At 38.1% G+C, this 13,631-nt stretch overlaps 1 protein-coding gene across 3 annotated transcripts in view; it reads right to left on the bottom strand.

Annotated features, from left to right (window-relative positions):
• The window catches only part of NME7 (NME/NM23 family member 7), an 88,536-nt gene that overhangs the window by 41,600 nt on the left and 33,305 nt on the right, over window positions 1-13,631 (bottom strand). For all 3 annotated transcript variants that reach the window (XM_036398223.2, XM_036398145.2, XM_036398065.1), the window contains one exon: window positions 10,821-10,926. In XM_036398223.2, coding sequence (XP_036254116.1) covers window positions 10,821-10,926 — 106 coding nt within the window. The remainder of the gene's footprint in view (window positions 1-10,820; window positions 10,927-13,631) is intronic.

Here is a 13,631-nt window from a genome sequence, read left to right as displayed (position 1 = left end):
AGATGTGACTCCTGGTCATCAGATCCTTTTATTAAGTAGTCTTTTAATTGCAGGATATTTAGCACTGCACAAAAAAAGGACATGAGAATAAAACAAAGCTAGTATGGAAGTTATAGCATGCTTGAGATACAGCCTACCTGTGGCATAGGACTGGGGAGCTTCCTACCACATTAAAAGGTCAGTGGAAGCTCTGAGTAAATGACACTGAGGGTTGAAAGGCTTTCAAAATTGTATTTACAAATGAAAATGAAAAAAAAAAACAAACATGTCTCTGAAGTATTTGCTACCGTATTTTCATACTAAGGTTTGTGTAGAAAAGCTTTCCCTCTACAAAACACTGCATATTTCTTCCAAAAATCTTCCAACTACTGAAGGGAATATCTGAGATTTCAGTGCATCCTCAGTCCATGCAGCGCTTTGTGTTTATAGAACATAGAAACAAGCAGAGGCAAATACAATTCCTGTCTCACTATACTGTTCCACCATGTTTTGGTGAAAGTTCACTTCTGTGAGCCCAGAGGAAAAAAAAATACCCATTTTTTAAGATTATAAAAAAAAAAAATTGCAACAGCAAAATGAAGGGTGTTGGACAGGTTTGCCCAGGAAATGTAAGACCACATCAGAGAAAGAACCCAGAGCTCTGATTTCTTTTTGTCCACTCTGCTGGAAAGGCTGAGCAGCTCAGATGCTTCCACACAGATTCCACTGAGGCAGTGAGCCTTCAGTCTTGTTTTCAGAGATAAATGGGCAGTTTGTAAAGAGATCAAGTGACTGGCTGGGAATCATTCAGGAAATGAATAAATAAATGAATTTAATTAATTAACTAATTAAATATGTGACACAGCATAAACATTTCCTCATTCTCAAACTTCAAAGACAACACTCTGGTCAACTGCTTCACCAGAAACCAGCAAAGATGAAGACAAGACACTGGCAGATAAATGGTCACTCTCACTTGCAGGGAAAAAGCTATTAGAAACATAAGAGACAGCTGCTTTGCCTGACAGATATCCATTTTACACTTTATCAGTCAAGAATGGGCAACTTGCATAGGCACTCTAAGCCAGCGAGCATCTAATTAAAATACATCAGCTTAGGGGGTATTATGGAGATCTGCTTTTTACAGAACTTTTGTCTTCAGCAGTTTTGCAACCTATAAATAAAATCCATGTATAAGAGAATAAAAGGGGGACTCTATTCAGCTTTCTGGACTGTTTCTCTACTGAAGGCACTAAGACCTATCTCTTCTGTAGAGAGGAGATAGTCTCCTTTAACAATAGAAATGAAAGTAGGAATGTATTTTGCATAAAGGTCTTTAATACAAGGTTTCTTTAATAATTGTGATAAATCTATCAAGATTTTCCTCTACATTGTATTTCTGAGTTCACTCTCACTCATCAGAGCAGCAGAGCACTTTGTTGCTCCAGACAGATTGCTCATGTCTTCAACATCCAAAAGGCTTAACCAAAGCCTTACTGTCACCATTCAGACAGATAGACACCTCACCCACAAAATTAGAAGTGCCTTGAGGAAGAAAGGCCATGAGATTTCATTTATGTTTGTGAAGCAGGATGTTAGCTCCACTTGCAGGATGTGGAAATTGAGGCAGCAGAGCATAAGCAAGTTGCCAGTGGCAGCGCAGATCCACAGATCCAGTGACTTGCTCTGCCTTATCCCAGTTTAGGCAATCCACGTATCATTTCTCCTAGGGACACTTTCCTTTCAAATTCTACCTGAACCAAAATAGAAACAAAAAGCACAAAGGCAATCCCCAAGCAATAGAAGAATGCAAGCTCAAGGCTCAGCCTGGGATCTGTCTGAGGCTTTCAGCTAGTTGCATGATTGAACTGGGACATATCCTCTTCTTTGGGGGCAGATAAGGTTCAGGAAAATATGAGCTAATTAGAGTGCCATTTCAGCAGCTTTCAACAGTTCTTTTCAACTTTAAAATCCAAATCTGTAGTGAAAAAACAACTTTCTAAGGACCCTTCAAAAAGGGTCAGTGGATGTTTAAAATGTGATTACAGTAAGAACACAAATCAAAGCCACAGATTAGGCACCAGTTATGATAAATTTTCAGTCTCAAAGCACAAAAGAATCACAAGCATTACTAAATACAACTGAAGGAATTTAACACTAATCCAAGAAAAAAGAGTGAAAGAAAGGGAGCTCGGGCACACATTTTTTGTCTTCTGGGCAGCATTATATTACTACATACCTAGTACAGGACATAATAATTTTCCAATATAGACAGAAATAATTTTCCAATATATTTTAATCAGGAAAAATGATAAAGTACCAAGACTTCATCAGTTACATTAATATTATATGACTTGGTTGCTTTACAACATACAGTATTTGAAAATTGTCCTTCATTAAGAAACAGAAAGTAGCAGGGAAGACATCGGACTGAAAAATATTACCACTGTTTGCAGAATTATGCATTGGGATAAAATAAAACAGTTTAATGCAAGTCACTTTTAACTTTAATCAATGAGCCACAGCAGCTGTGCTACTGGGGACCTTTCAGTCCCAGTGCACTATGAACCACCAGCCCTAGGAATAGGAATGTTACATTCTCTTCCCTTTCTTCTTGACCTGTTTCCTAATTTAGCCATTCTTCTGATAAAAGCTCATTCAGCAAGATAGCAGACTGCTTTCAAATCAAGGCAAGAACTAGATTCCTCATCTCAGCCTCCATATGTCGTTTTTTTAAATCCTTCCAATAATTAAAAATAATTCCTCTTAAACATCAGGGTTTTTTTGACAGGAATACAAAACCTGCCAGATAAGATTGATGATCCACCTCATCCAGTAATATACTTCTAAAAGTAACTTGTACTGGGTGCTTAACATATCACTAACTATAAGGAGCAATTTAACTTAATGTTTTTTTCTGACATTTTGAAATGCAATTTTGCTTCATAGTATAATGAAATAATCTGATTCTTTACTGCCAAGTGGTAAGGTCCTATTTCAAAACTCCGGAGAATCACAATCAGGCTTGACTCCAAGCAAAGTCCTTTTTGAACTCTAGAAGATGGAAAAGTGGGATTTAGAGTTGGCCCCCCTGCAATATATTTCAGTTGAAGTTCTTGCTAATCTTTGTTTCAGACAACATTGGAAAACACTGGGCAGTAAGTAAATGACAAATGTCGTTCTCAAAAAGTGCACTTCTTCCTATCAGTTGGTCAACCTATACCCTGAAGAACAAGGTTTCTCTCTCTTTTCTTCTTTTTCTACTTAGGAATAACACAACTCTAGACATTTTTACTATGCAGCATAAATACACCATTTTTAGACTCCCAAAAGTTTGGTCATGGTGATAATCTATAATTATTGGTCTTCCAGCCCCACTGTCTACTGTGTGAAAAAGGATATGAAGTAATTTTTGCACCTGTGCTCTGGCACACCAGGGAATGACAGAGGGTCTCCTGAGTGACACACTCTGGGCCAGCAAAGGAGAGGGGGACCTCAAAAGCCTCCCAGGCTAGTGATGAGGAGGAAAAGAATGTGCGTTAGCCTATAATTACAAACAATAACTTTAATCTACTATTTCACTGTCAAATTAATTCTGGAGGTTAAAATCTTCATGCGATTCCCTCCAATCTGGAAAGTTCAACAACTCACTCTCCTAGAACAATAGTAAATACACTATAAGCTCCGTAACTATTTTCCACTTGGCAAAAGACTATCACATATTCCTATATTCTGTGCCTTGGCTGTCTTCAGATCCAGTATCTTGCCTTTCTCCTTACACTCTGATTTGAAAAGGGTAGTAAAAGAAGAGACTTCAATATATTTACCTTTTGCTTCAAGGTACAGTGAGTTAGATAAAGCATGGTCACATTTTTTTCATTTTTCTAAAATGTTCTCAAAAATTTCTGGTAACTTCAGGTTCCATTACATCACCAAACATCAGGCCAGTGACACACTGCAAAGTATTCCTTAATGATTACATTAAATCTTCTTTCTGCTAAATTAGTAAATATTCACATATTTTGTAAATGTACTTAGAGAAAGCTGTATATCCCTGTCCTACCTATCTCAGGTTAAATAAATTAAACCCATACAGCTTTCATTGGCTAAATGTCTTATTCTTTTGCTCTCTTTTTCTGTTCTTTTTAAAACAAAGAGCCCAAAAATTGGATATGATAAATTAGTTGGATTTTCATTAAGCAGAACTAGTGGGTACGTAGTGAACACAGATTGTGCCTGTTTCATCACTAAACCAACAATTTCTCAAACTTTTCACTGACACTCTGCCAGTTCTTTATTTTATATCTTTGCATTTATTATCCCTTCTCCACAGTAGTGTTATGCAGTTTATACTCAGTTTCATCATCTTTACATCACATAATTTCTGTAATTCATCATCAATGTTCTGATGTTCTGTTCACAGAAATATTCTGTTCGCATCCTTCAAAATTTCAGTCGGCACTCTGTGTGATACCACGTGTGAACATTGCAAGCATGCTCTAAACTCACCCATCCAAGCCATTAATGACAATATTGACAAGAACTGGCCCAGGATGCCTGATAAGACTTCATTTGTAAAGCCCGTTGAATTTGATGTGCTCATGTCCAATCCTACATTCAGGGAGACATTTAAAGCTATGCAGATGCCTATGTTGTAAAGATCTAAACAAACAATTTACTCCACTAAAGGAAAATTCTGGTTTCCTGATAGCAAAGAACTTTCACAAAGGCATTGATAACCAAGTGAATTAGGCTATCTTTCACTGTTTTACCTTCTTTTAGAAAAAGAATACTTGGAGAATTCAGAGATCAATATAGCATATTTTCCTTCACAAAAGACATGCTGGTAAATGTCCATCAACCACTGAGTGATTTCAATGAAATTATACACTCCTGATTAATCAGGATGAAAAGAATGAAATTCTTTTCTTGGTATGAAAAGAAGTTTCACTATCTTGGTCCATGCTTAGAATTGACTTTTCTCTAACCCTTTACAAGTGAAAATCCCAAAATGCAGTAGTAAACACTCATTTCTAATGTTTGTTTTTTTTTTTTTTTACAATAATACCATCGTCCCTGCACAGAGATGATTTCCAGTAATATGAACACCACCACTATAAGTCTACTGAACACAGCAGCAAATACATTTTTTCCACTTGTAGGATACTTATGAGCTCCAGCAAGGATCGGATGTGCCATTTGATTTGTTTGGTACTCTGAAGTGTATCTCCTCCTCTTCCTTCCTGTCTCAGACTGTCAGAAAGGATTTCTAAATTCAGTTCACCTCCTCCCCTACCAAAATCTATTTAAATACAAAATATATTTTTCATACATCAAAAAAAATAGATGTCACTTTCCCAGTAGTCATTGAAATCCAAAATCAGTCTAAGCTGGGAAACCAATGCCAAGGTGCTAAAACTTTAGGCAGAAGTAAAACAAGAAACACTATGGGTTTGGTTTCAAAACCAAACAGCCCCAGCAAGGAATATCCATCATTACAACTACAGCAAAGAATTAACAACACAGATGGAAGCGTATGGATGACTGATTTCACGAAAGCTAAATCTATTTTATCCTAAAAAACGGTGATGAAGTGGCAAAGTAGGTTGTTTTCACTTTAACTACTTTTTTCTAGCTTCTCTAAAGAGAAAAAAACCCAACCAACCAAAAAAAAACCCAGCACCACTAGACACCACCAAATGCTTCAACATCCTACATAGTATATATATTCAAGGAAAACAAAAGAAACAAACTGCATTTCATTTGACATAAAATACCTGTCCTCCCTGGGCAAGTCTGTCTGCAAAAGAATGCCTGCAGCTGAAAGCAGTGTTTTACTAGTTAGTCCTCAACCTTAGTGACTGCAGCACTAAGGTTGCCATGTTGCATGTGAGAATACCCTGAGGTCACATCTCAAACCATCCACTCTGAAGTATCTGCAAACATTTTTGTTCATTCCACAATTTACTTTTTTTCGCTTCCAGATTCTATCTACAAATAATTCCTTCCACTTGGCACTCAGTCTTGTAGACAAAATCCAAAGAAAGGTTCTGCCTGTAATGGGGTAAACTCCACAGCATCTGCACTTCACCTTTCTATTATCTGCACACTTATCACAGACAGAAGATGTACTTTCAGATAACTTATGACAAAATTGCACTCATCATTTTTTCTCAAGCCAGTTTTCTGAAAACCCTATTATAATTCTAGGTCTCCTGAAAATAAAAACACTTAATTACTCAGACTTATGCCTAAAAGGGTAAAAAAAAAGCTAACAATTTCCAGAGTTTTTATATCTAATGAATACAAATTGCCTTGAGAAAAACCTATGAAATAGATAAGTAGTGATAATAGATTTGTATCTCTACTATACCATCCTCTTTTTCTTTTCCAGCTTATTCAATTTCCTAACTATACACATGTAAGTACACTTAGCATTATACAGAGGTGAACTGAACATTTTCATAGTGATGCCTTCTCTCTTTCAAAGAGCAACAAGTGTATTGTGTGTCAGGACAGTCCTTCAGTTGTCTGCAGTCAGATAATCCACTACAATGCCGGATTCCCATGCTCTACGCTCCTCTCCTCACTCTCTCTTGTACAGTAAATTCACCTGAGATTCTACATAAGTAAACTTTGTTTCTGTACTTGCCTGAGACTGAACTACCATCCTTGGTATTCTTTTTGTCACATTTAGATTTGTCTTTGGAGCTACAAACTATTCTCTCACTTGGAATTTTTCTGCCTTTGCATAAAGAAGGAAATATGATTCTTATGATTTCCTGTCATGCAACATTTTGTTAATGAATATAAAGTTCTACAACTTTCTAAAGCTGTCCACTCGCTACTACGTTAAAATAGAAGAGGTCTAAGTTTTATCATCCACTCAGAACAGGTCTAAAACCACATTTCCACACAGTATCTTTTTCACTTGGCAAGAAGGTATTCCTGCTCCTTTTATTTTCTACAAGATTTGAATTTTCTTTAGTTGAAGAATACTGTGGAAGACAGCACTGTATCTTTTTTAATTAAGAGGAAAAAGGATTTAATTTAGCAGATATGTTAGAAAAAAATCTCAAGCTTAACACATACAAGGAGAGCAAACCTGTCTGGGTAGTCAGTCTCATGCCTAGGACCTCTCAAAACCATAGAGGCTTCCTTTCCTCTAGGCAGCCTTTTCAGATGGCACATTACACACTTCTGACCTCAGTCTTTATAGCCTGATCATCTCTATTTTAAAATTTTTCGCCTGCTAATTTTCCAAGGAAGAACTAAAGGCCACATCAAAGAAACTTTAAACCTGTCACGAAATACCAAAGTCTACTTCCTACAGCAAACATGACTAAACTGTTACACATAAAAATACTGGAAGTTAATCCCACCCAGTGATCTATAGGGTGCTATTTCTGCTCACAAAGCAGTCGAATCATAACTCTCCTAAGGGCATTACACTGATGTTTACCCATTGTGGTGAATTTACAAGTTTGGCTTCTGAGCACTAGTGCCAATACCTCCAGATCTACTAACATGAGAGGAATTACAAAAAAAAAATGCTTATGTGATTGCAACTATGATCTTGTGTCTCAAGTATCAGAAGCACAAGAAGCAGGAGGATTACAGGACGCAGATGAACACTAAAAACTTCAAATTGTTAAATGACTTAACCATACAATCCTAGAGCTGTGCTTACTAGTTACCAACCTACTTGACTAAAAACTGGTCTCAGGAGAAGAGGAGGAAACTGAAAGACACTGAGAAGATTCAGATAACAGATTCTAGAGGGGATAAACCCATCATGTCTCCCTGATGCAGCCCTGGTCAGAACAAATTTGCCTGGAGTAGCATCGGGTTGCTTTTGCATCAGATTGCTTCTAGCTATCAGTGAAGAAGAATTGGACTGCTCTGCAAAGCCTCTTCAGAGTTAAAATACAACCACCTCACTGCTGCCAGCCAGGGAAGTTCTCCATCTCCACTGGGAGCAGCCACCAGGGAGCTCCCTAAAGCTGTCTAGTCCAGAGCTCTGGGCTACACTGCCTTCCACGGCCTACCCCTTTCTGATCCTCCACAGATGTTATGCTGACACCAAGCTGACACAATAGCTATGGCCTTACTTCTTTAAGAGATATGCATGGCACACACTCCTAGAGGGCCAGCGATGCCAGCATTACGAGCACTCTTGACAGCTGAGGTTAAATTTCACCTTAGTCCCCCAAGACCATTTACCAGGCCAGGGTTCCTCTGCAGCCTGGTAGACATGTTGACACTCCTGCTTACAGGAATTCTCAGGTGCCTGGGCACTGTGGTTGGCTGGACTGTGCTGCTGTGGCTGCCTAGGACCAGACACTTCTGTATGTCCATCAGGAGAGAGGCAGCAAGGCCAGAGATAAAACCAGTGCTAACTTTCCTCTACTTTATCACTGGATAGAAACCACCTGTAGCTATGAAAGTCATTTCCTAAGAGAGTATTGTGCCCAAGAATTAACCAGCATGAACTAGAGATTATATCCTGAAAAGCACCCTAGTCTACAGCTGCCATTAAAGCAAATCATCTTCTAGGACAGAAAACCAGGAAGATTTTTCCTTCTAAGAATCAGTTATGCAACAGACTCTGGAGAAAAAAAAAACACTGGGGAAAAGGGCCAGAAAGCAAAATTCAAATCATTAATTCAGCCAAATGTCTCTACAGAAATAAAGACTAGATCTCCATATAAACTGAAGTACATAAGTGAAACTTTATGTAATTGTAAATACGTAATGAGTAGCTTATATTCATGGTAATTAGATACCCAAGTTCAAAGCCTCAGCAGTGCATAGGAAATTGCAAAAAGGTTTATTTTTAGATATCAATACTGAAAATTTATAGAGCACAAATCAAAATTCCAACGCAGAAGACGCTCTGATGCTTTGACCCACGTGATTATCCTTCCATGCCTCTGGCTTTGCCAAACACCCTTTCCCCCTGAAGGCCACACAGGATTTCCTTTCCTCTCCAGCTGCTGTGTTTCTACTTACCTGACTATGTATGCAGCTTTTGCTTTACCCATTAAACTGTCCTTATCTTAACCCATGAGTTTCCTCACTTTTATTCCTCCAATTCTCTCCCTGATCCCAGAGAAGTGAGCGGGCAGTTGTGTGGGGTTTGGTGGCCAGCTGTGGTTAAACCACAACAGAGTGTTAAAACAGTCTATTGACTTAGAGAAGTCAATTCTGATCTCTTTGTTTTTGAGGGTAGTAATTACAGTTGTATGGAGGGAGAATGCTCTCACAAGGTACACTTTTTGTCTTTCAAATTTCAGTTGCTTTTTGGCAGCTGTCCTCTGACTTTCCAGCCCTCTGTGGTGTGAGAAAAAGGACTGTATAGGGTACATTAAGAACAGCACTCCCTCTACAAAGCTGGATGTGCACACACATGTTTTGTTTACATACATTCATACCTCCTCTCCTCACCACCCTCACCCTCCTACAGGCACTCATACACCCAGAGGGATGCGCAAATAGGGTCACGATTTGTCTTCTGGCAACTCAGAAAAATTCAGAGAAGTTCCAGAAAAAAAAAGGAACAGACATCACACTGAAATCTACAGAGATGAGTAAGATTAAAAATAGGAAGAGAAAACCTGAGTCTGAACCTTTATATGTAATAGAAATTTTATCTTAAGTCTAAAAAAAAATAGTCCAAGCCATCCACTTTGCTATTTTTACAGTCAAATGAAGGACTCTAACAATCCTGCCACAGAAAAGTTTGTCCTCTGCAAACATGTAGCTGGGTAAAATCATAGTCCCAGCTGCTGCCCATATTTCTGTAAAAGGAACATTGCTGTGTCTTTGCTGCATGGCAGACTTATCAGCAGCAGATACCATGCAAGGCCTGGAAGAGATAACAGGCACATTATCAGTAGCAACTACAAAACTCCTTCTTGTGAAAGCCTTTTTTAATTTCAGCAAGCTCTCTAGACATCCCACCTGAGGTGTGAAAGGCCTGGAAACTGCTCCAGCCACTTCTGCTCTTTCCATTTAAGCTAACCACAAAGAAGTGATTAGACTGTTGCAGTGTGCTCTGCATCTTACTAAGAAAAAACTTTATGCTCTCACATGGCGATATTTATTCTGCATTCAAAAATACTGTTTCAGTGCCTGAGTCAAAATATTTTACTGCACTCACTGCTCCACACATGCTCCTGGATCTAAGTACAGGACACACAAGCGAGGTTATTTTTGCATGGTAACAGCAGAACATTAAACATTCCCAATACTCATATGGCAAACTCCCAGGGCAATCTCCAGCACAGAAAGTATCACAGAATCCACCAAATGCCTTAGGTCTTTGGCTCACTTTCATAAACAAGCCTTTCCTACTTTCCATCCCAACTGCATTCAGTAGAAAGAGATTCATAACACCACAAATCTCCCTTTGTGAGTCATTTGGATCTGATGTGCTACTGCCTGAGCAGAGGGCTGTGGATCATGGCCAGGTGTCCTGCTTTCACTTTCTTGGGAGGATGCTAACCTCCAGCAGGTGACTGTGCTGGGCAGACAGAAGCAAGGACATGGGAAGCTGTCACAATAAGATATGTCACACCTCACATAGGTTTTAATCTTTTTCACCTCTCCCTTCTTATTCTGAAGTGAACAGGTATCTGCATGGAAAGCACATGACCCACTCACTCTTCATGGAAATGAACTGCAGAAATACTAAATGAAAGACAATGTATCTGCAAGCTTTTGCATGTGAATTACACCCTTTGCTCACACAGTCTCATTCTCCCAAAAAGAGAGCACAAGAATGGTCATGGATACAATAGACACATACTGCTTTCTCCTCTGCTATCTGCATTGCTTACCTTCATTAACAGCATGAGGTTTAATAATGCAACAAGTACAGTTTGTGAATTTGGCACTGCTGACTGGTCCACGACCTCCACTGGAGGGAAAGAACAACTCCAGCTCCTGAAAATAATTGTAATTAAACACATTTTAGATTGATCTAGCTGCACACATCAGCTTTTATCATGAGTAACAACATCTGAAGTATCCATAATCACAGAAGATAAACCTTTAGTGCATATTTTTTTTTCCTACAAATACTTCTTTCCTGAAGCATTACCTCAAATGTATCTTTTCCTCTCTGGCATCATTGCTACAATCACAAAAACAGGACTGGAGTATTTCTTGACTGGAGTATTTCTTCAGTTCTGCAATGCAATCTGTTCATACTCAGAGCACTCAAAATGCTGATGCAACAATAATTTGGTAGAGGTGTTCCCAGCTTTACTAATACTCTCTCTCTTTCCTCAGTATCTTTCCAAATCCACTCCCTTACACACACATTTTATTTTTCCTATTTTTTAAATCATCTTTTCCACTACATAAGCAAAAATACAACTATTATCCATTTCTCAGTATGTTTTCTTTCCATATACAAAACTGACCTCCTTCCAAATTGTTTACATTTTCTTCCTTTCATCTTAAACAATTGAACCTTGTCTAAAATTGCTGAGTCACTTCTCATGCCTTATTGGCCCTATAATTTTTTATAATTATATTAATCATATTAATTAGTTCAGTCTTACTGAATTGAAGCTGATGAACCCAATTGCTTTGATTTCTCAGAAAAATCAAAGAAACCTTTTTGCCTTCAATTTCTTTCTTCCCACCATCACTATTTAGGCATCAGATACCTTGTGTCTTAGACCATACTGGGGTGAACTTGGCACTCAGGTTTCTTTCCTCAGCGATATTTTTTTCACTGTTCACTGCCAGCTTCACGCTTTTTCCATACCATTTATTTACATATGTCACACAATCTGCCAATCAACAAATGCGCAAAACACAGGTTCCATTTCATACCTATCGGTCAAATTCAGTAAGAGAATTGGTACATTTCTATTTAAGAGAAAATGTTTCATCCAAGAAATACTACTATCAAATGTATTTGATTTTTTCCTGTATAACAGTAGCAATGCTAAAGGCCATTTCCTGGAATTGTCTCCCTTAATTTACTACCTCAACTTAAATGGAATAGACTCACATTAAACTCATGGCACTTCAACCATTTCTGTAATCCCTTCTTGAAGAATTACACAATTCAAACTTGTCTGGCTTGAATCTTGGACAGTGGATCCTGGACAATGTATCTTTCAACAGATAGAAAAAGCGCCTTTGTTCTTCTGGTGGCAAATAATCCACATTTTAAGTGGGTGCACCTGAGACAATAGGGTTCGTTCCTTACATCCTTCTACTGATAAAATGATGCATGATTCAAGGAACTTGTCCCACTCTATTAATTGCTATTTACTCTAAAAGCAGCCAGAAAAGGGCAGTAAAATATGTGTAATAGTTAACACTTAGTTTTATCCATTAAAATTCATAAAAGGAAATTAACTCAATAATGCTAAAGGACTTGGATAATGAAAGGCCAAACTATAATCTTGTTGAACCTTAAAAATAAAATTATTTTCCTTACCCTTTATTCCTGATCTAAAGAAATTACAAAATTTGGCCTGCAGAGAGACAGCAGCTTAGAATGTATCAGAGACATACTTTCACTTGTCATTTAGCCATCAAAAGAACAATGCAGCTTTCCACTCTAAGTGTTCATCTTACGGTACATTCATTAAATGTGGTTGAGACTTCAGTTTTCTGTCAGGAGAGTTAATTTAGGTCCCTTTATCTTATATTTCCTTCTTTTCAGCAAATCTTCTGCAGGCACAGCCAACTAGTTTCCATAGCAACTGCTATACAGCCATATAATACTAGGCCTATTAAATTAATAAAGGCACAGGGGCACTAAATTCAAAATGTTGTTTGATTTATTAAAGATAGGTATCATTAACTCCACAAAGATCCACAAACCTGCAGATGTTCAGCAAAATAATATCAGTGTCATAAAAATGCTGCAGATGACCGGGGCCTTTGGACATCATTTCAAAAATAATGAAATGCAGCAAGAATAACAAACTAAAACCTAAGCACACACTTATGCTTCTAACCAAGAATTTATGCTAATAGATACTCTTTCCTACACTCTCAGTTCAGAAGCTGGCGCAGTTATCATAGTAGTACACAGGAAAAAAGAGAAACTTTCACCCTTATATTTGAAGACATCTAACTATTTAACCAGAGATCTCTCTCCAGCTATGCTACTGCAGCTGTTCCAATTTAAAGAGGGAAGACTAGAATCAAGGAAGCAACAATTGGTATCTTTCCCCAGCTAAAGTGGTTTACAGCTGAGACACCACAGCGACACATCAATCAACCATGAGATAAACATTATTCTTGCTATCATTTATTAGCATATCTATCCCACAACAATGCACACAGAAGTCACCTTAATTCTACAGAAATGGTAATATCTATTACCCAGTCCCAGGGCTTTTTCTTAGCATTGAGAAAAGAAACACGGCCAACAAAGCAAAATGGAACCAAACTCCTCAAAGTCATGTCCACTGTGTTACCTCTCAAAGCACAAAGCACTACAAAGTGGCCTGGTTTTTAACTTTTCATTCTGAACAATAACAGCAAAGTAGGTTGCAGGCAGAGCACTAGTGAGAACTGTGAAGGAGAACAGATGTGTGAAACACAAGAGGGCACAGAAAGATTTAATCATTTAGTCCCTTTCTTTTTATGACCAACATTGGTAGACTATAGGTAGA

Source organism: Molothrus ater, chromosome 2 (genome assembly GCF_012460135.2).
Source record: "Molothrus ater isolate BHLD 08-10-18 breed brown headed cowbird chromosome 2, BPBGC_Mater_1.1, whole genome shotgun sequence".
NCBI lineage: Eukaryota > Metazoa > Chordata > Aves > Passeriformes > Icteridae > Molothrus > Molothrus ater.
The sequence above is the reverse complement of the archived record's forward strand: the minus strand, read 5'-3'. Positions and strand labels throughout refer to the sequence as shown.